This window comes from Clinocottus analis, unplaced genomic scaffold (genome assembly GCF_023055335.1).
Source record: "Clinocottus analis isolate CAN_PGR_092001 unplaced genomic scaffold, fCliAna1.0.p SCAF_5, whole genome shotgun sequence".
Taxonomy (NCBI): domain Eukaryota; kingdom Metazoa; phylum Chordata; class Actinopteri; order Perciformes; family Cottidae; genus Clinocottus; species Clinocottus analis.
The window spans coordinates 12,803,656-12,830,413 of NW_027176207.1; the positions used below are offsets into that span (position 1 = coordinate 12,803,656).

Here is a 26,758-nt window from a genome sequence, read left to right on the forward strand (position 1 = left end):
GCAAGAACCACCAAACAAGTGCTAACACTTCCGTGGTCAAAAGTATGGCTGCTCTTACCGGCTCGTCTGCTACGAGCTCCATGAGCCAGAGTGATGTCTCTGTTTTCCCTCCCGTGCCTCTATCCGCGGAGGCCGCTCCGTTCACTCCGGACAGTTGGCGGCTCGGCTCTTCGTCGGACGTCGAGAAACAGTTTTCCCGCTGCGCCGCGAAGCTCAGAGCCCTGCGAGGCGACTCGAGCCAGCTGAAAGAGGAGCTCAACCTGGTGTTGGACCAGCTTCTGTCCGAAAACTACAACAAAACCTTGGAACCCAATATCAACATCCGTCCGGAGGTAACTCCTGCTCGTTAGCATTCAACATAACTTGTTTTACTGGAAGACACCTAACTAATGAAATCTAATTAAACCAGGTTGATCCAAATCCAGGTAGTCCATAGTAGAAGTTGCCCAGCAACTAGCCAGTGTCACCATTCCCTCATCATAAGCAACGTATTCAGCACTCTAGTAGTCATTTGACAACAACCCAGCAAAACATGGAATACGTTTCCTGAATGTTATGTTTAAATCTTAAGAAAAAATGTCTGCACCTTGATCAATTATAGGAACATGTGATGTTCAGGATTCTTTGTTTTGATGTAGTGACATTCTTGGTTTGTGCTGAGCCTCCTTTCCATTTCAGGACATGTTCAGTCTGCTGAAACATGTCAGCTGTCTTGTGCCACTGAGCCAAGAGCATTTAGTCATCAAACTGTGCCAGCTGGTACATCATCTTCTCAATCAGCTAAAGGTAACAACTAACCTTTAATGATAGTAATACTGTGCACAGACTGTATATTTATGTATTGACCAGCTATGTAATCACCAGAAATATGTTGTACTTTTCCCCCTTGCTTTCTCCTATTGCTGCTTCTTAAGGTAATAATGGATGAGCGGACACTGGATGTATTATTAAACTACACAACCGGTGCATTGAAAGTGTGCAGTACGTGGACACACTCGGATGTCCTCCTGGCTCTCTCCACTATAGTGTACGGGAATGGACCTCAGTGCCACCAGGTAGGAAATTGTACACAATTTTGTGAAAGTGTATAATAACTACTGAATATTTCCATTAAGATTTTTCTCATTCATAGCACCTTCGTGACCTGCTGGGGGAAGATGGAGTCCTCTTGCTGTATAGTTCTCCATCTCAACCTAATGTGGAGTTGCGCCGCGTTGCTCTCACCTGTATGGCCAACATCTGTCTAAGGTAGGCCTTTCCAAGCTCATACATTTAGCCAGTGCATTATTAGTACGTGCGCCCAGTTTGTAGAGACTATTCTGTCAGAAACTGATCTTTATTGTGGGATTTTTTTCTAGCTAATTGATCTTGCATCTTAGCATTATAATTAATGTTTTTGCTATTACAATGTATTGAATGAATTTTTTCTCCCCAGGATCCCTGGTCAGGCACCTTTGGATGATCAATACAGAAGTGTATGTTTTCGAGTCTTCCTGAAAACACTGCACTCACCCAAACCTCCCAACACGGATGAGCTCTTCTACTGTATGGTACAGATTATTTGTTAGTTATGACATTTTTAATGGAGGGGGGCGGCGGGGAGGTACATTTATTCATAGTAGACCCATGCCTGCCTTACGTTCTCGGTGCAGGTGACCCAAGCGGCATTGAAGGGACTCCAATGTTGTCTCTCTGGTGGGAAGTGGAAATTTGTTGGAGAGGAGCTTGGATCTGTACTGGCTGCACTTAAGGTGCAAAATTGCAGATTTTTCTATCACCTTATCATTTTTTGTCTTTTTATCTGTTCAAACACTATATATAAGAGTTTGTGTGGAGTAATTATTCGGGACCTGTCCATGTTTTTTTGCAGAGGCTCATGTTCCAGGGAACTCCAGGTGTGAGTGTCGAGTGGCCACCTGTTCTTTACCCAGCCCCTCTTCCTCAGTATGAGGGTCTCTCTGCCCCAAAACCCGTCGAACCACCACAATCCTCAGAACCACCGAAAGATGCCGCTGTGTCAAGAAAAACCTCAGTGGTAAGACAAGCCTTTATTTATTTAGTTGTAGGTTCTAATACGGGCCTCTTCTAATTGAGTGATTTAGTAGAAACGTTTTAAATATCTCTCCTCAGAATAAAAAGAGGAAATCCAAAGGAAAGGGGAAGAAGACAAGCTCTGAAGAGAGAAGAGTGGATGATGAAGATGAAGTTAACCCTGAGACAGTGCCTGCACTTCAGAAAGGAGGGGGAAGAGAAGGAGGCAGAAGTGAGGGAGAGTCCTTGTCTAAACCATCTGGCCCGTCTCTCTACCCGTCCTGGAAAAGAGCCAGTTCTGACTCAGAGTTTTCTGACCCAGAAGGCAGTGCACAGTGCAAACTAAGGTAAAAAAAAAAACGCTGCACAGGTCCAAACATGTCACCCCTATCTCTTTTTTTTCTTTGCATGCATTGCTACAAGCCAAAGATGTTTTGAAAAAGCACTTGCAAGTTGATTTTGAGAAACCAAATCAGTTGTATGCTTTCTAAAAGGGTTGTAAAATAGATGGATAAGTAAAAAATATTTTCCTTCTGATACTGCATGAAAAAAGTGAGAAATCATACTGCAGTTTTTCTTCCTTTCAGGCTTTACATCGCTCGTATACGCCAGGGTGCGCTACACTGTCTGCTGGCGGTGGTGAAAGGTGTAGAGAAGAGGACTCTGTATGGGTACTGGTCCTCCTTCATCCCTGACTCTCCTATTGGCGGGCAGCCGCCTCTCACTCTTATCACAATTATACTAAAGGACCCCTCGCCGAAGGTACAACTCACGCCTCATACATGTCACAGTTCTCCTCGATGTGTGTGACTGTAGCATCCATCTCGCTTCTCTCCCTCCAGGTGCGTGCGTGTGCGCTTCAGGTGTTGTCGGCTATGCTTGATGGCTCCCGTCAGTTCCTGGCTATAGCTGAAGATACGGCATCTCCTCGTAAATCTTACACCCCTTTCTCCTTCTTGCTGGCTACTGCCATTAGAGAACTGCACCGTGCTCTCAGTTTGGCTCTACTGGCCGAGACCTCCCATCAGACGCTCACACAGGTCATAAAGGTACAATAACTTCCACAACTGTCCTCTGTTATGTGAAGCGTGAAAGTTCAAGGTTCTTCAAACGCGCCCTCAAGACCTGAGCATTGACAAGTTCCTGTCGTTCTGACTTGGGTTAACATGTTGAGCATAAATATACTGCTTGTGTCAAAGTCAAGTTAAACTGGTAACATATTTTAACTACTTGCACACATGTAGTTGGGGATATCTGGAAGCATTGGGATTGGACAAAAATGGAACTCGTTCTTGGATCTGGTTCTAACAATTTATCTCCCCCTTTCCAATCTTTTAGTGTCTGGCCTACCTGGTGGCGAACGCTCCTTACCACCGTCTCAGACCTGGTCTGGTTAGCCCGCTCTGGAAGCAGATGCGTCCCTATGTGCGCCACAGAGGTCTGTGTTTCATCAGTGCATTTAAATAACTGCACACACAGATTTAAAGGTCCCATATAAAGCCTCCTTTAATCGAACCAGTTCGTAACACAGGCTTCTTTTGATTGAACTTCTCTCTGTCTTTTAGATGTAAATGTTCGTGTGTCCGTCTTGACACTTTATGGGGCTCTAGTAACAACTCAGGCTCCTCTCCCTGAGGTCCAGCTCCTCCTCCGACAGCCAGAGGCCAGCAACAGCAGCACTGGCTCATTCACGCTACAGGAACCGGTTCTCAGCTGGAGACAAAGAGACGGAGAGTCTACGCCCCCCACACCTGTCAAACCCTCCTTGCGGAGCTCACAGACGCACTCCCCTCACGGCCTTCGCACACCGGAGGAGGTGGACAGCGCCCCGCCGTGGCTGCTGCAGCTGTGTGTGTTGCTGGTGACTCAGCCCAGAGAGGACCAATCAGACAGCGAAGGAGTGGGAACAACAGGAGGTGCTGCTTTAGAGCCTTCCCCAGTCCGACTAGAAGCGCTACAGGTAAGAGATTATACGAGACCAAGTGACAAATCACATCCCCAAAAGACGTTTCTAATATTTGAGGGTGTATTTTATTTTTTGAAATAAGTGTGTCCTGTGTGTTTCAGGTCATGTCCTACCTGGTGCGTGGCTACTTCTCTCTAGCACAAGCATGCCTCTGTGAGATTGGGCAGGTGAGCGCTCGCTGCCTTGGGGAGACAGACCCCTCCATACAACTGCATGGAGCAAAGGTAACGCGCTCTCGTTTCTCTTACTCCATCTGTAAATGACTTCCACACTTGTGTCTCTTTTTTTTCTCTTATCTGCACCTCTGTTCAAGACTCTGCAATACAGATTGCGTATACATGACTTTTGAAACTGTATATGAAATGAGATCTGTGCTCTGATATCTAAGTCATGATTTTTTATGTAGTTGCTAGAGGAGTTGGGGACAGTAATAATCCAGCAGTACAGAGCAGAGAACAAAGCCTCTGAGAGCTTGAGGGTCCCCATGAGCCAAGTAAGTACAAACTGTCTTGATACTGCATATATACTGTCTTGAAAGAGTGTTTCTCATATCCTATTGCTGTTTATTGCCGTTGTTTGATTTTTGAAAACATTAACTCATGTAAGAAGAACGTATATGTTATGTCTGGTTTTACTAAATCCTCTAAATGTTGTTGATTAACATGAAATTGCAACTGTGTGATTACAAACCTTTAACTTCAAATAACTGTGCATGATATAGGTGGTGCTGTTTTGGTCTGACGTTTTGAGCGGTCCGCTGAACGGAGCGCTGCAGAGCGAACAACATCCCACGCTGCAGACGAGCGCCTGCGACGCGCTCTCCTCCATTCTGCCACAGGCCTTCGCACAGCTGCCTGTGAGTTCCTCTTGGATTGTTTCTACGCAGCTAATACTAAACTTCACAGATCCGTATGCGTGATGTCTGATGCTGTTTTTAAGGACAAGACCCAGCTGATGTGCATCACGGTGCTACTGGGGCTGACCTACAGTGAGAACTATCTGGTGAAGACCGCAGCCGTCAGGGCTTTGGGAGTTTACATCCTTTTCCCCTGTCTGAGAGAGGTATGGACATACTGAGCACCATGGAACATGTTTCGGACCATCAAGGATTTGTTAGAACACGTTATTATTTCTCTTTTCAGGATGTTATGTTCGTGGCGGATACAGCAAACACTATCCTCGCTGCCCTCGATGATCGATCTCCAAATGTCCGCGCCAAGGCTGCCTGGTCCTTAGGCAACCTCACAGATGCACTTATTGTTAATATGTAAGAAAAGATGCACACAAATGCTTTGGAAAAAACTCTAAATCCATCTTTCTGACATCCAATATTTTCTCCAATATAGAAATCCAATATTGAAAAAAATCTTTTTTTTAATTTTGTGTATGTTATTAACAAAGTACTTTTGAGAATAAGAAAACTTATTTCCGAGAACTGATTTGGTTATTTCTGATGAGTTTATCTCCTATCTCTTCATCAGGGAGAGTGTAGGTGTGGATTTCCAAGAAGAGTTATCAGACATGCTGCTTCTCAAGATGTTGCAGGCAGCTACTCGAGCATCAGCCGACAAAGACCGGGTGAGAGCTCTCACTCTTTAACAGAAAGGCTCAGACACTTGTTACGTCTTGCCACATTTTGATATATGTTGTCACAACCCGGCTCCAAGGCTGCGACAAAGAGGGACATAAACAAGCAGCTGCTAATAAAGAGCAATTTATTTTTAAGAATAGCACAAGTAGAACTAACTCAAGAGAATGCATAGGAACAAAAATACAAATCAGAAGATAAATGGTGTCAGAAAAACCTTGGTTGTCCTTTACCTCGGCCAGAGACCCGGCTGTCAAATGCGGACAGTCTTTTACGGTCAGGCCACTCCGACTCAAGTGTTCAAGGGTCCAAAACTGCACCTGTAATAGAATCCAAACAGTGGCACATAGGGTAAGGGAGGAGGATGGTCATCACATGTGAAGATATATTTTTCTTTTTTTTTCTTTTATTGGCTCTCACCTTGCGTCCCTCCTTAATCGCCCTACAGGTAAAATCTAACGCAGTGCGAGCACTTGGGAACCTGCTTCATTTCCTGCGTCAGAGTCAGCTGACCCGGTCTGCGTTCCAACGCCCGCTAGAGGATGCAGTCCTTGCACTAGTTAAAACTGTCCAATCAGAGGCCACCATGAAGGTCCGATGGAATGCCTGCTACGCTTTGGGAAATGCCTTCAGAAACCCAGCCCTGCCGCTCGGTGAGTGATTGGTTATTTGATTGTTCCCAGGGCCTTCACATGTGTTTGAACCTGGTATAAAGAGGTCAACCTGGCTCTGTGACCATGCTTTTAACCAGAATGTAAGGGACAAGTTTCATATTTTAGGAACCATCTTATATGCTTTCTTGCCAAAGGCTGGAAAAGAAGATAAATAACTTGCTCATATCTTTTGGTTGAATTTGAAGCTACAGCCAGAGGTTGGATAACGAGCATAAAGAATTGAAACAGGGGGGAAAAAGTGTTTTAAAAATATGAAATAAAGATCTGATGCTGTGTAACTAATTCCTGACTAGACACTCTGGAATCTCCGCTAGGTGTCTTACAGGAGCATGTGATGATTTTGTAATGGTCTAAAATGTACCGAACAATTTGGTTTGAATAATACTCTCATGTCCTAGATAATAATTAATTTCTGATTCATTCTTTCTTTTAGACTCAGCCCCGTGGTCTAGTGATGCGTTCTCCTCCCTCTGCCATGTTGTTGGCTCCTGTAAGAACTTCAAGGTGCGGATCAAGTCTGCTGCTGCACTGGCAATTCCTACCAACCGCCGCAGCTACGGGGACTCGAAGCGGTTCAGCTGTGTGTGGTGTTCCCTAGCAAAAGCACTTGAGAACAGTGAAGACACAAACGACTTCTTCGAGTACCGCTACAGTGACAGTCTGCGGCACACGCTCTCACAAGCTCTCCTACACCTGCTCAGTGTCAGCGAGTCGCAGGATATGCCCTCCCTCGGGGCATCGCTGGCCAGGGAGGAGGGGAAGGGCATCAAAGAGCATTTGATCAAATATCTCAGAGCAGAGGAAGGAGGAGGAGGAGAGGGGCCAGAGGGAGAGAAAGAGGCAGGAGGGGACAGTTGTACCCCTCAACAGAGAATAGGAGGTCTGCAGCAGACCCTGATCAGACTGAAGGAGTTGAAGGCCGAAGGGGAGGGACGAGAAGAGGAGGAGAGAAGTAAAGAGATGGTGGTTAATTTCCTGGAGGATTTGCTACAGACCTGCGCAGAGCTGTGAAAAGTCTCTTTTCCAGCTAGTTTAAGAAAGCCATCTGAGATAACAAAGACTGCGCTTTCTGGTTGAACAGAGGAGAAACAACTACAAACTAAGTGGTGACTGAAGGCAAAGGTTATGCTTTGTCATGAGATTTTCGAGATAATTTAAAGTTTTTGTATTGCACCTGCGTTTAATTATGGATTAACATCTGATATACAAAGACATGTAGTTGAAAGGATATAAGAATAAATATATAGACATATAAAAATAAGTTTTAATGCTGATTCGCTGTTTATTGACTTTCAGTATAATCACATTCTGATGAACATATGTAATTGTATAACAGAATTTTGTTCAAGTAAATTAATATGAGTAAAATATTAATTGTTTACATGGGAGGAGAATTTTGTCTGATTTTACTGCACAATATTTGATCAATTTGATTTCTTTGTCATTTGCATACATATTAAAGTATATATGGAAAAAAACTCAATACAGTTATATTTAAATATGATAATCCTTTAATTGGTCCTGCAGTGGGAAAATTGCAGGATTACAGCAGCAGTGCACACAAGAGAGACAGTAAATAAAAATCTAGTCATATAAATAAACGGTAAGAATACAATAGCCAGACAAACAATTGTAATTAATAATACATATTTATACAGAAGTACACTACGTTGTCAATGTGAACACAGCAATGTTGACGCAGACTGGACTAACAAACAGAACCTCAGTGCAATGACAGGAAGAATTTGTACCCATACAGATGACTATTCAACCTGCAAAGCTGCCAGTTCCCCTTGCTAACACAATTCACAATATATTTTTTTTTTTTATCTGAGTCCTCCTATGAATAAGTAATGGTTACTTTGTTGGAAATAATATAAATTCATTTAAAAAAGGAAGCAACAATGAGACAGCTACTTTCAGAAGGTTAAATCGTTGATAGTTTAGTTGAATTCACACATCTAAGGTATTTACCCAATATAATTATTTAAACTTACCACTGTTTGTAAGTCATCTAAAAATACATGGCAATAATTCATATTTTTAGTTGCGTTTACACTTGAATCATTTGGCTGGTGGTCAAGAGCTGTTTGATTTATAACAAGAGTTTTTTGCAAGGTCACCTTCTTGAAATTAGTGATTCTCAAATGGGGCACCCCAGGGGGACTACGTGAGATATCTTTGAAATATATAAGTGTAAGTTCATAATGACAATTTTAGATAGGCTATATTAAATCAGCCACTTTTTTTCAACCCAAAATTATTTTCACTGGTCAGGGGTACTCGGCTAAAAGAAATGGGTACATCGGCGAAAAAAGGTTGAGATCCACTGCTCTAATGACCGGCGTGACGTGTTTCATGCTGACGGCGTTTCCCGCAGCCAGCAGGGGGCCCTCGTGTTCAGAGCTGAGGGGAAGAGGTGCTGCTCGATGACCCGGATGTTGACGAGTGACGCCTGGACGCCGACAGACACGCTGCTGCAGGAATGGACGCCTTTGAGTTGTTTCGGAAACTCGGAGCTGGAGCTAAATTTGACCTGAAGAGGTTTGGTCAAGACGCCGCTCGGTTTCAGGTAAACTGAGCACGTAAAGCTTTTGATATGGATGAAAAATAGCAATCCGTAACGCCACGTGATACGCTTGTTTCTCGGACGTTCCTTTAGTTCAGAGGCTATGTGTTTAAATGAGCCATTTTAGTAAATGACTGGTGGGACAATATCTCACGCTAATAAATCATACACTGATCGTGACTGTTCTTGTTTTTATTTTACAGGTCGCCAGATCTCACGTCGGAGAAGCGTCCGAGGATGCTTTATCTGCGATCGATTATTTTGGCACAGGACTAACCAGTAGAGCCCAGAGCAGCCCTGTAGGACTGGATGGTGGTGGAGATGATGATGATGATGATGAGGAAAATGAAGTGGAAAGTGAAGAATCTGGTGCAGGAGGCAAAAGGAAGCAAAGGGATGAAGAGAAAGTCTTGAGGAAAAAAAAGAAAAGAACGAAAAGCGACCAGGTGGAAGGTAAAGGATGTAACTAACACTATAAAATAATTGGTTGGCAAATCAATAATGGCACTGGTAATTAGTTGTAGCCTTACCTTGATGTACTATATTAAAGCACCGCAAGACATTTGAGATAATTACTGTGGATTTGTGTTGGTTTTGTGATGAATGTTGATATGTAATGTGAGATTTATTTTGGCTGTTTTATATGGAGATACATGTAACATCTTTGTTGTTTTAATCCAGTGTGGACAGTGGTATGTGTATTAAAACATGATGTAGCCATTTATGTCAGAGACTCACTGCAGTTTTCTGTGTTCTGCTTGACTGAAGCTGCTGGTGGACCACTAAAAGACATGGCGGAAAGCGGCATCACATGGACCTCCTCATTAGACCGAAAGACCGAAAACCTGCCGGGCGACGGGAAGGAGAAATCCTCGCTGAAGAGGATGAAGCATCTTCATCAGGAAAAGGTCCTTACAGCACAAAAAAAGTATAAAGAGATGTTATGTGATTTTGACAAATGTAAGAATCATATTCTGACTTAGTCTTCTATCCTGTCTCATGTCCTTTTTAAATATTTGAATTTAAGGTCAATCGCATTCGCTCTCAACACCGTATAAACGTGCACGGCTGCGACGTACCTGACCCTGTGAGCACGTTTGAGGACCTTCAGTCCGAGTATCGGCTCAACCCTCGTGTCCTCCAGAACCTCAAAGACGCGGGGCTGAGCTCCCCGACGGCAGTACAGATGCAGGCGATACCGCTCATGATGCATGTGAGTGCAGACATGCACGCAGTCAGTGGTTGCTAAGAAACGTACAGTCGGTGGTTATGTGAGGATTTTGGTCTGGTTTCTCAGGGTCGGGAGCTCCTGGCTTGCGCTCCCACAGGATCGGGAAAGACTTTGGCTTTCTGTCTCCCGCTGCTCGCCCAACTGCAGCAGCCGGCCAACCTTGGCTTCAGAGCTGTAGTCATCTCCCCGACCAGAGAGCTGGCCAACCAGGTACAGCAACTCTTTGTTTTAATTTACACTATCAAGCTGCCCTGTTTTTAAAGTCATAATATACAGCATGTTTTTAAAAATCAAGAATGTAGATGTGAAAACACACGCTTCCAAGTTTTAAATCCTGATTGAATACAGTGGGAGTTTCACCTACTATTTGTTTAATGATCACACACATCTGCATGGATTTTCAGTCAGCTTTTGTTGTGTTGTGTTTTAGACCTACAGAGAGTTGCTCCGCCTGTCAGAGGGAGTAGGATTTAGAGTTCACATCTTAGACAAAGCTTCTCTGGCAGCCAAGAAGTATGGACCACAGTCAAACAAAAAATACGGTAAGAAATTAAAAATGTTTTCACGGCAGAATTAAAATCCCAAACTTAAATGAATTTCCTTTCCCTCACTATTTCCCTTTTACATTTTTGTGCAGATATACTCGTCAGTACTCCAAACAGACTGGTATTCCTTCTCAAGCAGGATCCTCCAGCTCTCGAGTTGAGCAGGTAACATAGATTTGTCTGCTCTTTGCAGTTGTTTTCTTTCTTTAAGGTGCCCCGTGAATGTTTCGCGTAAACCATCAAAATGCATTTGCTTTCTATTAAAACATTTATAAAACAAGATACATTATAAATTGTTTACATCCTGGTTTACCAGCTTGCCGTTTTCTCACAGATATATACTTCTATCTCACGTAAAAGCATCAACACTGTCAACAATGAATTAATCTGTGCAATTTAAATCAAGCTCTTATATTTTATGTGTAAATACATAGAAGATATTGTAGTTGACCATCCCATAGTTTGTTAGGGACATATTCAAGCAGGGGACGTTTGTCTCGTATCATATCCTTCTCTTGTCAATGATCTCCGTCGCCACTTTATACTGTCAAATAAAGTCATTTAAACATGCCACATAAACAAATCTTGGGGTAGTGTGAAATAGAAGATTGATGTTTGTCTTTTCTTGGCAATCAGTGTGGAGTGGCTGGTGGTCGATGAGTCCGATAAGCTGTTTGAGGGCGGTAAGACCGGCTTCAGGGAGCAGCTCGCTGCAGTTTTTCTGGCCTGCTCTGGATCAAAGGTGCGCAGGGCTTTCTTCAGCGCCACCTGCACGCCAGATGTGGAGCAGTGGTGCCGTCTGAACCTTGACAACCTGGTGTCTGTCAACATTGGACACAGGTGATAATCTACATACAGAACTTCTTCATTTGATGGATTTACATAATCTCTTTCCTACATTATACAATTTACTTTATCTTCCTCTCAGAAATACGGCCGTCGATTCAGTGGAACAGAAGCTGCTGTTTGTCGGGACGGAGAACGGCAAAATGGTGGCTATGAGGGACATCATCAAAAAGGTAAGAACACTCCAGAAAGGTTACTTTTCAAGCATGTAACAACAACAAAGAAGGTTTGTTAAAGTAATTTTATGAATTCAAGCTTTATTTCTATACAAACTGAGGCTGTCCTCCTTGCTATTTTCAGGGTTTCCTGCCTCCCATGCTGGTGTTTGTGCAGTCTATAGACCGAGCACGGGAGCTTTTCCATGAGTTGGTGTACGAGGGCATCAATGTAGAGGTGATCCATGCAGACCGCACACAGCAGCAGGTACGCACAGATGCTTAAAATGCTGTATTGTGGGTCCTCTACGTGTCACTGAAGTGCAGCTGTATTTACTCTCCTCTGCTTCTGTGTTTCAGAGGGACAACGTAGTGAACAGTTTCAGGTCTGGTAAAATTTGGGTGTTGATCTGCACGGCTCTGATGGCCAGAGGAATTGACTTCAAAGGAGTCAATCTCGTGCTGAACTACGACTTCCCCACCAGCGCTGTGGAGTACATCCACCGAATTGGTTAGTGTTTATGTAAAATCAATCATTTCATATTGCGATCAACCTATATTGCGCTGAAACCATTAACAGATTAGTTAATGGACAAATAAATAAATTAGTATATACATATACCATCATGTTTGACATTTTACAAGCTAAATTATCAAATAATAACAACATACGTAAATCGTTAGTTACAGCTCTGTGTTGTCTCAATTTGCTGCTCGTCAGGTCGGACTGGTAGAGCCGGACATCAGGGGAAGGCCATCACCTTCTTCACAGAAAATGACAAGCCACTGCTGCGCAGGTACAAAAAACAATCTTTGCAGATAAACGCATAGAGCTTGTTTTGTATGTTTGACTCTATAAATTAGTTTCTATCAAAGTCAAAATATGGTCATAACACAAAATACTTCAGGTGAGGCATGGGGTTTGGTAGTGATTTGGACCAGCCACCACAACTTTCAGGTAAAATATTGGTTGGCGGTTCTAGCTTTCTCATGATGTTTGCCAAAGCAACAAAGCAGAACAGTGTGCAAATCTAACCCCTAGCACGGTACAATTGCAGGACATAAACAGCATGTAAAGAAATCCGTAATATTACAAGCTCCCAAAATGTGATGTGTTTTGCAATTTACAAATTTCTCTACAATATATCTCTTTGCATCTCTTTTTAACAGCATCGCTAATGTCATAAAACAAGCCGGCTGTCCTGTACCCGACTACATGATTGGCTTTAAGAAAATACACAGGTAAAGGAGATGGATGATGATGCTGATGTTCAACAATAACCGATACATTTAAAGACGTTTTGACTTTTATTTCTTGGTAAATTTATCAGTCTTGTTAATATGGTTGACTCCATCTGTATTTGTCTGTGTTTAGTAAGGTGAAGCGGAGACTTGAGAATAAACCTCCCACAAGAAGCACCATTTGCTCAACTCCTCGCATCTTAATGAAGAAAAAAGGAAAAGTGACAAATAAAGGACAGAAGGGAGAAAAGCAGCTAGTGGGTGGAGAGCAGAAAGAGGAAAAGATACCTCAAACACCAGTGCTGCAGCAGAAAGGAGAAAAGAAAACAAAAGGACAGGCGTCAAAGAGTAGAAATAAAACACAGAAGCAAGGGGGAAGTGAGAAGCACAAGAAGACGACATCCAATTCCTCTGGAGCCAAGCTAAAAAAGTAAGTAAGGAAGTGGTGTGTGTGTGTAATTTCCAAAAGATCATGTATTCAAATATTATTGTGACAATAAAAAGTCTGTAAACCAGAACCAAAGAAATGTTACTAATATACATACATTATTATACATTCTCTAACTTGATTGGATTTATACCACAGCAGTTAACTTTTTTTCTGACATTGTGCTTTGTTGACATAACATAACATGATGTATTTTCCACTCTGTCTACCAGGAGAAAGGGGAGGAAAAATAAGCCACAAGAGGACCAGAAAAGAGTGGCAGAAGACTGATACAAAGGAGGACGTGGATTCTTTTGATTTACAGTTTATTTTCACATGTGTGCTTTGTATTATCGGAGTATAAAATAAAAAGTTGATATATTCTTTGTTTCATTACGTTTCATTAACTCACCTGCAACTTGTGACAGACTAAAGATTGTAACACATTCTTTAATAGATATTAAGGACTATTAATGAGTATTTGAGTGATTACATGTAACTTACAAGTTGGACTCATGAACACTGAACAATATGTAAATCAAGCTATAATTAAAAGCAATTGTAAGGAGGCGGAGGAGGGGGGGCACACCAACAGTTACATCATTGTATACTCCATATCCCACTTTACTGATTAGAATTTTTTTTTAAATCCTTTATTAGTCCCGCAGTGGGATTACAATTTCCTAATATTTACTGTATTGAATTTTTTTTCATACCCATAGTAAATCAGTCATATGGAATAAGAAAATGCCTCTAATGATATAAGCACAACTTTTTTTTCTCTGGTATCTTAAATGTAATGCTTTTTTTTTATCACCATACAATCCTGTTAAAAGTTATTGATGGTTTACTGTTTTAGTCAGGTAAAAATGATTCACTGCGTATGCTGTACTGCAGTGCCATATCTAACAAATAACAAATATAGACTAACAAAGCTTTAATGTAATATAACCACATGTGGTGTGTGAACAAATACAAACTATTATTTGTTCAAAAAATAAATATTTTTCATGTTATTACCCTCCACCAAAACAGATCAGATGTGATTGATTTACAGGCAGATAATATGTTAATTTATTTTCAATACTTACTGATAGACCGAAATGGCACCATCTGTCGGTGGTGGATGAATTCAGTTCAGTTTTTTTAAACTATCGCGATACATCTGATGCGAGATCTCGCCCATGCGTTATACTGCAAGAAACCCCGTTCTGCCTTCCTTTCTGAAACATGGCACCGAAGGTGAAGAAGGAAGGTTCGTCAATCTTATGATTTTTATGAAATTATTCGTTCAATTCAAACTAATATCCAATCTAAAACACGTTCGATGTCCCCGAAATACAAGGCATTACATGTGGTGATGTATATACTCCCGAGATATTGCTCACAACGGTCTAAATAGGTAGATGAAACGGACCGTCTCTCCGGCATGTATCCTAGAACGTGATGCTAAGCTAATGTTAGCTTTCACTGCGCTCACAAATGCTGGTTATTTACAGCCGCTACTCTGTCCTGAATTATTTTCCTCAGTCTTTTACGCGCACTGCTATCTAGTTATATGGACCTCATTTTACTACTGGCCGTAGTTATGTAATACGTTTGGGTCTTAGCTATTTGTGTGACGTTAGCGTATGCTGCGCCTCAGCGGGGCTAAGAACGTAAGCTACACGTGATTGTTAACGTTGGTAGCTAAAGTTGCTGTTGAAGTATAAGAGCCAGAGACAATGTAACTAACGTTTGCCATTTCGTTGGTGTTATAGTATAGAGGTTCTGTAACATAAAATCATGTGCCAGAGTAAATTGTAATTTAGTGGGTGATTCTAACTTATTTATCCTGTTAAATCGGCTTCATTGATTAGATTTCACCACTCATCCGTGTATCTCTTTTGTAGCTTCATACAGTGTTTGTATGTCTCAGCTTGTATATGCAGCGTTACCTGATGACATCCTCTGAACGGGAGTAGTAAACTTTGCTCAGCTTTAAATGTATTTAAATGACTAATGGATTAAACTGAATAGTCCAACATGGCCATTTTGAAATGGATCTCATCTGTAACTTCATACAGATAATAAACCTCCCTAAATAAAGTAGGTTTAGCAGTTAACTGACTGGCGGAGCACCAACGCCTGACTAAGTCTAATAAATTGTATTTCCCATTTTAAGCTGTCCCGGCCAAGACTGAGGCCAAGTCGAAGGCTTTGAAGGCCAAGAAAGCTGTGCTCAAGGGCGTACACAGCCAGAGAAAGAAGAAGATCAGGACTTCTCCCACCTTCCGTCGCCCTAAAACCCTTCGTCTGCGCAGGCAGCCCAAGTATCCCCGCAAGAGTGCTCCTCGCAGGAACAAGTAAGTTACAGTGACTGCATGCTGCTGAAAAATGCAGGGATTAAACCTGGTGCATTCGGTGGACCAGAAAAGTGTAATGGCTTTGGGGCTTGTTGGCCTAATTCATATGTTTTTCTCCTTCAAGGTTGGATCATTATGCCATCATTAAGTTCCCCTTGACGACAGAGTCTGCAATGAAGAAGATTGAGGACAACAACACACTTGTATTCATTGTGGATGTCAAGGCAAACAAACACCAGATTAAACACGCAGTCAAGAAGCTGTACGACATCGACGTCGCCAAAGTCAACACACTCATCAGGTAGAGGTCTTCACCCAGCCAGTTTCATGATGTCCGGTTGTATATTAAAGTAGTGCACAATAGTATCAGTTATGTACACCATTTACTGTTTAATATTCTGTTCATAATCGGTGGTACATTGATTGACTCAATGGACAGTTTGTTTTGTTGACTCAAGAGTGAGTTCTCAGTGAGTAATAGAAGTTATTTATACAACTTTTCAGACGTGGTGTTTTTAATATAATTGAAGATCTAAAAATGTTACCCATTGGCATAGATTTTTACTTCCCGCTTTCCTTTCATTGTTAAGGCCTGATGGTGAGAAGAAGGCGTACGTTCGCCTCGCACCAGATTACGATGCATTGGATGTTGCAAACAAGGTAAGTCGTTTTATAAATAAACAGGGTAAAAAGGGGTGTTCCGAGTTTGGAAAGCTAGTTAATTAATGGCTGAATTTTCTTTCTAAATCCTGTGCAAGTGATGCAAATTTTTTACGTCTGAATGTTCATGATGCATTCAAAGGAACCACTGATGCCAGAGACTGCAGAGACGGATGTATTCACTCAGTTGATGAACCTAAGAGTAATCCATGTCTACTTTTATCCACAGATTGGCATCATCTAGACATTGGCTGACGAGACTAGTGAACGAATAAATATTTGTATAAACTACAACTGATTCTGTGTCGCTGTGTGTTTGTGAGTTGTCGTCACACATGGATAAATACTGTCAAGTGCTTACATACTTTTAACACCATTGCAAATGAGCGAGATCGTGATGTATCAGCTGTGTGAATTCCATTTAATGGTGTCTGTAAACCATCATTACCAAACAAAGCTTACGTTCTTTACTAAGCACTTATAATTTCAATGAATTCAACTTTTACAGTACAAACTTACAGGTGCAATGTTCTATGATGTATTTTGCTGACAATGAAACATCAGTCCTTTTTATAATTTAAAAGACTAATCAAATTTAGTACTGCGAAATAAGTAGCGGGTACGGTTGACACTTTAAGCATGCTTAAAATGGCAGCAGCTATAGAGCATGGTGGTACCAACTTTATTCGTTCTTCCTACATCCAGTAGACCACTTGACTGCAATGTTGCTGTATCATGCCTTAAGTGTCCCATGTCAAAAAAAAAAATGCCATAGTATGGTTGACTAGTATCACCCATTCCTTTAAAGTCATTCCATGAATGTCAAAGTAAGCTTGTTATAAATATTAGTTTTACATGTTCAAAAGTAATTAAGACAATATTTAGAGTATGCCACAAGTGTCATTAAAGTAATGGTGTGACTGGTCTTTCAAAGTGTTTGTGGGACATCCTAAAGGAGTTAGTGTAGATGTTGGCGCGTCAGTTATATCAGAACTGCAGTATTCCTAGACTTAAAGAGCAGCGGAGGCTTTTTGTTTTTATTTGCTCTTCTGACATGTATCCCCTGCCAAGTTTATCTTTTGGAGATGCCGGCCATTTTACTAATCCCAATAGCAGGTTAGTTCTGTTCCGTTAAGAAAATATTTAAAAACTGACTTAAAGGTGGGCAATATGAACTCAGCAGACAAGCAGATAGACTAAGCATTAAGGCAGAACTGTACTAAGTAAAAGTGTCAACAACTTCATTATACTTACTTGAAAACTAGTATCACCAGATGTTACGGAGAGAAAATGGACAAACATGTTGACTTACTAAAGGAAAAGGGAAACTATCCAATCAGTAATTAACAAAAGCCACTTTAATTTCATCATTGGGTGATTTACAGAAAATGGGATTATGCCATACAATTATATATAATATAAATTGGCAAAATTCATAAAATTTCGTTTAGATAATCCTGATTCAGTCACAGATGGCTCAACCAGGCAGTGAATATTATTAGTACAGTTACAGGATTTTTCCCTTACCAGATTGATAACTGCAGTATTACAGAACATGAATCAACACCTCAAGTCACAATTTATCCGAAATCATAATTTACAGAAGTTCTTGCCCGTATTTGACACTCATCTTATATACAACAAACAGGATTTAAACCTTCAACTGATATTTAAAGCTGAGCTGCTGTAAAATACTTTCAAAGTAATCATGTTTTTATAATACAATCTTGTATCATTCAAAAGAATAAATGATTGAAATTTTTGTTACATGTGTTGAGAAAATTAGTATAATGTATGCGTGTCGTGAAATAATGGTCTATTAAACTAAGAAACGTGTACTGAACATTCCAATCAACTGCATTCTTACATCTAAAATAATCCAATGATATTGTATTAACAGAGCGTCAAACCAAAAATAGAAGTTGTCTCTCTTGCCCGGTTGGGAAGAACGTGAGAGAGAGATGGATGTGAAGAGAGAGAAGACAAAGGCCAAAGTGTTTAAAGGACTTTTAAGTGACAAGCCTCCTTTGAGTTATTTGATAAAAATGTGATAATCCGGTACCGGTGAATAGAATGGAATGACAATAACAATAGCAGTAATAACAGACATATGACTACTACTACTAACAGTAATCAGAACGTAAATTATGTCATTAATCTGTTATTTTTATGTCACGACTATGTTATGTCTGTCGGCTGTATATAAACCTCTATCATATTGCTTACATTCAATCACATGGTTGGGAGACTGAGGGGATGCGGCCTGCAGGATCCTGGTTACGAAAGGAAGGTTCGGACCGTGCCTTTCACTAGGCCTCTGCAGATCGGGCACTTTCGCAGTGATGGCGCGCACTCTTTGCACACCACCAGGTGTCCACATGGGATGAAGACAATGTTGACTTCTTTATCCATACACACCTTGCAGGTACGCTCCTCCTGCAGTCGCCGCAGCTGCTCCTCCATGGGGAGGTCTGCAAAGAAAGAGATTCATTTGTCCTTAAACTGTTAGTACATTCCTCCTTGCCTTGTTCATTCTTTAGATGTCGTAAAGTGACTCAGCAATCAATACAGGTTGTATCACTGCCAATCTCTATGTTGAAAGTTAAATTGCTCTACACAGTATTACTGGCTATACCTGCATATGACAAACAAATATCATTTAGAAATGTTGCATCATGGGGTCAATATTAAATCAGTGACTATAATAGAAGTTAGAAAATGCTTCACAGTTTAAACAATTAGGTAACAGATGTAATTGGCAAGATTGTAAATTCTGCCGCCAGATGCTCAGCTGTGTCTTGCTACCTGAAAGATCTTGGCTTGGTGATGCAGCTTCGTTTGATTGGGCTGAAAATGTGAAAGACAACAAGTCGTTAGCTCAAGCTTTGGTTAATGCACAATCAGTGTTTCCCAATTTATTAGCTTGACTGTAGGAGCCCGCCAAAGGATGTTTGGTCTCTGTGCGACAACCCACACAAACTATATTGAATACACTGACTCCGTCTCGTTTACCCTGCTTTGTGAGACTTTTTTGCTGTGTCATGAACATTCAAAGTTACACAACCATGTGTTTATGATGAAATTATTTACTAGAGCACAGTGTTTAAATACTCATTTACAAGTAAAAGTCCTGCATTCAAATGTTCCCCAAGTAAAAGCGATGATCAAAATTACTAAAAGTTAAATCATTTTGCAGACGGACCATTTCAAGTAATATATTTATAGACATTGGATTATAATTATTAAGGGATTATTGTGTTCATTGCTTTATTGTTAAAGCTGGAGATGAAGCTTATTTTAAGTATACTTGATATACTTAATTAGGCTGTATACTACATAATACTACATTACAGTTTATTAGTTGATTTATATTTTGTTTAAAAAAAAACTAAATCTACAAAGTAACTTGTAATCAATATTGTCAAATAAATGTAGTGACATGACAAGTACAATATTTCCTTTTGAGATGTAGTGACTAGAAGTATAAAGTTAGAGGAAATGGAAATACTAGAGTAAAGTACAAGTTACTAAAACTTATATTCATGTAGGGTACTAGGATAGCTACTGGTAAATGTACTTAGTTACATTCCATCACAGCTAGAATTAGAGCACAAAATCAGATACAAGAGCATGAAGTTCTTCATTGTTCAAGCCTTCGTTTTGCTCTCAAAGTTCACCAAATTGATGCATTTAAAATGTACAAAACCTTATTCTGGAGGAGCATGCCCCCTGAGCTCTAGAAGGTCCTTGTATTGTAGGCCATACAAATATTATAAGTAATACTATAGTATGTCATGATAATAATATAACGTAATCAATATAGTACAGTATTCCATAAAAATATATTTTAAAAATAAGGGTCATAGTAGATTATGCCATACAAAATGCAAAAAATAAAGCCAGAGTTGTTTGTTATAAAATATTTTTCAAAAGCCATGGTATTGTATGCCATAAAAAAGATCATATTATAGTATGACATAACTAGAATTTACAATGTAGTACTGATAGTATGAATCCACCAAACCAGTAAAAACTCATAATTTTATCCACATTTTATTTGAATTGTCGATAGTTACACAGAGCCACATTCCACTTGTTAGTGGCCAAAATTATCAAATGTTTTTACTTCAGTCTATTTAGTTTGAGGACATACTTACTTTAAGTTCTGTGACGAGTACAGACATAAAAGTGTGGGGGGGAAAGACGTACCCATGAGATCTCTGAGCAGGTGGACGTCGTTTTTCTGGATCCAGTTGCGAAAGACCTCGGCTGCAGCGTTTCCCTTGGTGAGAACGAGCTCTATGAGCCTGGCGGTTTGCTGCTGGGCCGACGTCTGAGCCTTCAGACCGCTGTACTCCTCGATGGCTGCAGGTCAACAGGGAACAGTGACTCACAATGCAGGCATTTCTAAACTCAAGATGCTACAGCTGCAATTATTCTATAGCTGTGGAAACATTTAATAATGTACTCCAAAGTAACTAATTAACTGTCCTTTCTACTAGTGGTGTTACTAAGCATTTAAAAGATGTGGTACCACATATTTGAATATCAGATTAAAATACAGGAAGAGAGAGAAACTCACATAGAACATTTTGCTCTCTTAAATGCTCCATCACTGGCTCCACACTCTTCAGCCGCTGGATCAACGCTGCCTGGTGTCTCTTCACAAAGGTGAAACCATCTGAAACAAAGAGAAAAATAAGTAATGAATTCAAAAGTTACCTGGTTTGAGAGCAACTGTTAGCACAACCAACACTGGAATTCATGGTGGTTCATTTTATGTACAATACATTGCAGAGACATCCATACTTTCCCCATCAGCTGTACCTGATGCCATCGCCTCTGCCAGCATCTCTCGCTCCTCCTCCCTTTTCTGGTCTTCGGCACTAAGCAGGTCTAAAACCAGTTCCTGGACTGTTTTGTAGTTCTCTCCACTGGTCAGGATCTTGCTTTGGACTGTTTGCTTGACGAGACTACGGTCAAAGCCCATCTCTAAAGCGGACTTAATCACAGGGGTGTTCATCATGACAGCGTCCTCGGATCGCTCCTCTCCTGGACCGAGGTGAACCACTAAAAGGAGAGTTTAAACACGTCAGGCTGCCAGATATGACTTCCCAATCTTTCAACCCATTACGAAAAAAATCTGACTGTACAGAGTCTAGAGATCCACTTTAAATTCTTTTGATGTTTAAAACTCACCAGGTGGATCCACAAACTCTCTGGAGCTGCTGTCTCCATTTGTTAAAAGCTTTTTGGGGAGAAAACACAAAAATAAGCTTTTTAAATTTTTCATACTTGTTCCTTGCCAAATGCATGAACCAATAACAGATTATTATGATAATTATTATGATTATTATTATGCTGCTCCGACCTGCTCAAACAGCCGAGGGAAGCGAGCCTGAATCTGGTGAACAAACTCTTGTCCCTTCTCCTGGAGCAAATATTCACACCTGCAATTAACCAGAATACAAACATTACATACAAAACAAGTAAAAAGACAATCAGAATATTTGTATTTTTTACGACTGTACAAATTGGTCAGGACAACACAGTTAAACACAAAAAGATTGAACAGCAGTATTTACCGAGGGAACCATTTAGCATGTTCCACCCATGGATCATCTCCCGACTCCCAGCATCGGAGGCCTCCATCACAGCAGAAACACTTTACATCATCGTTACGGCCTTGTGGGCAAACAAAGAGCTTTCAGTGTGACTCATTGATTTTAAGGGGATTCGTAGAAAGAGTAAAACGTGGTTACTCTCATGAAGAGGACTGTTTGAAAGCGATCTAAATACAGGTTGTTGTTTTTTTCCGCTTTTGCTTAAAACATTTAGTGGTAAACTAATTACAAGGGAATGCTAAATTCAGTATTTAGAAACATGTTTATGACAAGTTGTCCCTAAAATGATTTCATTCAGGACTTTCCAGCTCAAGGGAAGAAAAAAAAAAGTACAAATACTAATTCTGAAATATCTGTCTGCAATGGACATCCCCCAACAGGGGAAACTCTGTTGGAAGGAAGGGGAAAGAAATGATTTCATTCTAACCTTTCATCTGCAAGTCTTCAGTTACTTCTGTGTTGGACATTTTAAAATGGCAGCTCTAACATTTTTTTAATTTTCGGATCATTTTTGTCATAACATAGCTTATGTTTAAGCTGACAACAAAACCGTAGCTTTCATTTAGATTTTTTTCAAACTTATAAATGCAAGTCCCATATTCACCCTCCTTGTAGATGTGCCATGTTTCTCCTTATCAGGTGACGGTCTGATAAGGAGAAACCATGATAACTTGCCCCTTTGACATTGTCCGTACCTACATAGTAGAAGCCAGCCTTAGCCAGCTGGTCAGGTCTGACAGGGATACGAGAAGGCCAGTTGACAAACGTGAGCAGCCTCTCTTCGCTCTGCTGCATGCCAGGGTTAGACACATTACTGAGGACTGAAGCTCCTGAAGACAATTGAGAAGTAACTCCTCCAGACGCAGCTCCAGCCAGCGACACGTTTTCAGCTCTCTCCCCACGCACAAATCTGCAGTTTGGATAATGCCTCTGGTGTTCAGACACGGCTTTGTCACCTGGCTCCCAGTTACTCAACTGCAAACACAGAGAAAAGCTTGTGTCAACATTTTTATGATACGCCCTCTATGTGTAATCTTATCAAGACCTGTTAACAAAATGCTTGAGGAAGAGTCTAAATAAGAAATTCTATCCAAAAAATAAATACATAAGTAATAGGTTAAGTAACACAACATACATGAGCAGGAATACAAATACAATCATACCTGTCCACCACAGCTGAAGCAGGCCACTCGGTCGCCCTGGCCCAAGTAGTAGAAGCCTGCCTTGGCGAGCTCAGCTGGAGTTATGATGGAGAGCGTCCAGGATTGGAAAGTGTCCAGGCGGTCCTGCTCTCTGCGCATGCTGGGGTTGTGGCATGTTGGTCTCTGGTGGGACATATCCTCTACACCACGAGAGCTGAGTGGGCTTGAGGGTAGTGGAGCAGAGAAGCCCATATTTAGGTACCCAACTGGCTCTTCACCATGACTTCCGGTTGGGTTAGGAGCTGCTGGGCCAGGACCAGAAAGCTTGAAGAAAAAGAAGTAAAAAAATTACAATTTTACTCCCGTAGCTTAATGATACTGGAGAAAGGCAACTACTGTAGTGAAAATATGTTTTACCAATATACTGAGTAAACTCATTGCTCTGTGATATATCAAAATTAGATTTCTCAAAAACAAACCTAATCCAAAACATAACTTTCTTCAATAAATCATATCTGTTATTTGAAGAAACTTTGAAAGATCTTACTGGTATGGCTGGGGCGATGCGGAGTGGAGAGAAGGCGGAGTGAGAGGAGGAGAGCAGATTGGCTGTAGACGGGAGGCTCTGGATGAAGGAGCAAGAAGAGGAGAGCTGTCTGTGTTTCTCTGTTGGACAGTCTCCGGTCTGCCAGCCCTCTGCCGTCACGTTACACCTGAAACACTGCACACGGTCGCCCACACCGGTGTAGAACCAACCCGCCCTCGCCAGACTACGCTCTGTGACTGCCGAAGCAGGGAATCGTGCAAAGGTTGAAATGCGGAAGAGCTCTGGGGATGAAAAACACATTTTATTGACATATTTCCTTCAACCACATACCAGAAGGTTGAATACCAAAATGGCCGTTCTTAAAAATAAATATATATGATAAATATATATATGATAAAGGGAAAGAATAAAAGAAAACAATACCTGAGGAGTTATCATATTGAAGGTCAGGAGGCGGCCCATTGCGGCACAAACCCATCAAAAAAGGGTTGTTTTTGAGTTGAACAAGAGTTTCCATTTTTTTTAAGTTTAAGAAATGTAAGGGCAAAAGAGATGTCCTTTAAAGGGAGAGGGGTTTGAGAAAACCCAAGGTCACACTTTCTCACACCAACAAACTCACTCATACTGCAACAGAAAGTAGTTAAACAGACCAGGGGGAAAGTAGGAGGAGGTCCTGAAATCAAAATACAGAAAAAAGAGAAGAGATAGGGAAAAACTAATTAAAAGCTTGACTAAGTGTAAAACCTGTTATAGAAGAAACAAAACTAGCCATCTAGCAACAGTCATCATCACACAGTATTGGTTACACACTGCATGACATGCCCATGGATATATGTTGTTGTTTAACATCCCATTCCCTACATATAGCCTGCAGCTATATACTTTACACCTGGATCTATTTGACCTGTACTTAGTAGAGAGTACTACCTCTAAGCATTTAACTGCTGTAACTTCCATACATCTTCTCCAGTTACAGTCCCAGTGGATGTACGTCCAACAAAACACATCCAGTGCAGTAAAAAAAGGATGGGCTATTTTAAAAAGCTTAATTAAAATGCATCCTCAAATCAATTATTAGAACATTACAATGTGACCATATCACCCAGGATCAGTATACGCTGCATTTAGATCCGAAAGATGTATTAAATTATGTAACCCTTCACAGATAAAAAAGTGGTTTGTGATTATGTGTACAAACATTATAAACAAAAAAAAAAATTAAGCACACAAACGCACGCGCACACACACAGACCAAGGGATATGTGCTCTCAAACCCCTCCCCCCGTCTCGGACATCCCCTTTGTAGGCGTCTAAGCAGCCATAATCGTAGACTTAAAAAACAATAAGAAAAATGTAATCCTTCTTTGGTAAGGATAATGGATGTTCCTCTTTAGTTTAATAATAACAGGACCTGTAAAAAAAAATGTAAAAGACAGAAAAACGTTGGATTAAATCCATGTAGAAATCCCTATAGACAAACTGTTAAACAAATTGAGACTCAAGTATTAATTATATAAAGTTAACAAACTGTTTGCAAACAAAAAAATATGATTCAGTTTGCATTCCCTTTAATGCAAACCTCCTATTATGAATGTGTAGTCTCCAAGCCTAAATCAAAATTACCCCGATGACAGCCAGTGTTTCCTCAGACTTTTCCAAAGTCGTCACATTAACTGTAGCCGACACCCATTTCTACTGGCTCAGTAACTTTAGTAACGTCATTCCTCGATATAAGCGTCTTTGTGTACTATGAAAAGCGCTATATAAATTGAAACTATTAAAACTAATATGTATTATAATCCAACGCAGTTGGTTCCCTCCCCCCTTCCTCCCACAGTATGTTAGGTACTTTCCTACTAACGAGATTAATTTAGGTTATTCCACAGACACTTCCTGGTTTGGTTAGGTCTGGTTAGTATTTCAAGATACTTCCTGGTTTAGCTAGCTCTGGTTATTATTCCCCAGACACTTCCTGGTTTAGCTACCAGTGTTACAGTTTAACAAGCGACCCTGTTAACTGGCAACTTTCAGCCTAATGCGTCGGTCCCTTGTTAAACCGTAACACTGGTTATGTTGTGGTTCGATGCCTTTGGTTAGCGAAGCTAACATTAACTTAACTATGCTGCTGAATATTTAACAGGAAAGTTAATGGATTTAAAAACAATATTTTCGTCAGTAAAGCATTATTTCAAAGCATACAATGAGCTATCACTCGCCGAATGATATTAAATGGCCAACAGAAGCCAGAATGATAACAACAACGGACATTAGCTTGCTAAAGCTAGCGTTTCTAACGCAATAACCGTTGAACTTTAGCTCATTACTCATTCATCTGTGCAGCAGCTCGGAGACATGAAACTGTCTGGTATCAGTGACACCAACACAAGATATATCGCACGAGCCCGCACAATATCAAGAACTTCCCAGTCGTATGTCATACTCACTCTTTCGCTATTCAGTCGGTCCGGAAAGTCCCAGTCTCGAGTGGAGGTGCTCGAGGACGACGTCACGTCACCGCCCCTTTCTACTTCCGGTTTACGAGGAAACGAAAATAGAACAGAAATAATACGATTTCGTTAATTTTGAAGTCTCAGAGCCCGACTGGGTTTTGACAGCGTGTCATGGAGTAAAACACAGAGTCCCTATGTTCAGATGGATTACATAACATACATGAATCAGAAACAGCATGATAGGTGCCACAGAAATGATTATATTGCGACAACATTAGTATTCCAAACACTAAGGAAACTATTGTAACTATTGTTATTTTAGACATGCCCAACCCATATATTTCGTCGAGTGTGAATTTATTGAGCATCTGTGACATGATCTTCATAATATACAAATGCTTTATCTTTAACTGAAAAAAAAATCAATGTTATTCCCTAGTTCATTTTGTTTTGTATTGATAAGAAATCAATGGAAACCTCCATATGTTGTGGAAAACCACAATAAACAATTCCAGCAACCTGTATAGAGCTTCAAAAATCTCATTTGATATTCATGTTTTGTTTGTAAACTCTCTCTCCAACTTTCAGATAATTGTTGAGTCAAAATAATATTTTCCTCAGACATGTAGTAGAGTGGAAGCATAAAGTAAAGCTAACTACCTAAAAAATCTACTTAAGTACTGTACTTGAATACATGTGCTTAGATGCGTTCCACC

The 26,758-nt window shown here is 40.7% G+C and overlaps 4 protein-coding genes across 4 annotated transcripts; 3 read left to right on the forward strand and 1 right to left on the reverse strand.

Annotated features, from left to right (window-relative positions):
* Positions 1-7,520, forward strand: heatr6 (HEAT repeat containing 6). The gene is made up of 20 exons (XM_068601407.1): positions 1-332; positions 679-786; positions 915-1,055; positions 1,133-1,248; positions 1,436-1,550; positions 1,653-1,751; positions 1,871-2,035; positions 2,131-2,378; positions 2,619-2,793; positions 2,874-3,080; positions 3,370-3,469; positions 3,597-3,991; positions 4,099-4,221; positions 4,404-4,490; positions 4,719-4,853; positions 4,937-5,059; positions 5,140-5,264; positions 5,479-5,575; positions 6,034-6,238; positions 6,693-7,520. Exons 1-20 carry the CDS (start codon positions 45-47, stop codon positions 7,268-7,270), a joined length of 3,630 nt encoding a protein of 1,209 aa, XP_068457508.1. The 5' UTR covers positions 1-44; the 3' UTR covers positions 7,271-7,520.
* Positions 7,521-8,699: 1,179 nt separating this feature from the next.
* ddx52 (DEAD (Asp-Glu-Ala-Asp) box polypeptide 52) lies at positions 8,700-13,657 on the forward strand. Its single transcript, XM_068600801.1, has 15 exons — positions 8,700-8,831; positions 9,032-9,281; positions 9,597-9,736; positions 9,856-10,041; positions 10,126-10,269; positions 10,490-10,601; positions 10,697-10,769; positions 11,241-11,444; positions 11,533-11,623; positions 11,751-11,873; positions 11,966-12,116; positions 12,327-12,402; positions 12,776-12,847; positions 12,981-13,277; positions 13,508-13,657. The coding sequence occupies exons 1-15, from the start codon at positions 8,745-8,747 to the stop codon at positions 13,563-13,565; spliced, it is 2,064 nt and encodes a 687-aa protein (XP_068456902.1). The 5' UTR covers positions 8,700-8,744; the 3' UTR covers positions 13,566-13,657.
* Positions 13,658-14,450: 793 nt separating this feature from the next.
* rpl23a (ribosomal protein L23a) lies at positions 14,451-16,573 on the forward strand. The gene is made up of 5 exons (XM_068600674.1): positions 14,451-14,529; positions 15,439-15,619; positions 15,744-15,920; positions 16,210-16,279; positions 16,509-16,573. Exons 1-5 carry the CDS (start codon positions 14,505-14,507, stop codon positions 16,521-16,523), a joined length of 468 nt encoding a protein of 155 aa, XP_068456775.1. The 5' UTR covers positions 14,451-14,504; the 3' UTR covers positions 16,524-16,573.
* Positions 16,574-17,617: 1,044 nt separating this feature from the next.
* birc2 (baculoviral IAP repeat containing 2) lies at positions 17,618-26,119 on the reverse strand. The gene is made up of 13 exons (XM_068600797.1): positions 26,037-26,119; positions 24,016-25,003; positions 23,593-23,873; positions 23,067-23,369; positions 22,599-22,878; positions 21,865-21,964; positions 21,651-21,729; positions 21,479-21,527; positions 21,107-21,349; positions 20,862-20,960; positions 20,489-20,644; positions 19,085-19,126; positions 17,618-18,750 (listed from the first exon to the last, which is right to left on the reverse strand). Exons 2-13 carry the CDS (start codon positions 24,107-24,109, stop codon positions 18,557-18,559), a joined length of 1,920 nt encoding a protein of 639 aa, XP_068456898.1. The 5' UTR covers positions 24,110-25,003; positions 26,037-26,119; the 3' UTR covers positions 17,618-18,556.
* Between the last annotated feature and the right edge of the window lie 639 nt (positions 26,120-26,758).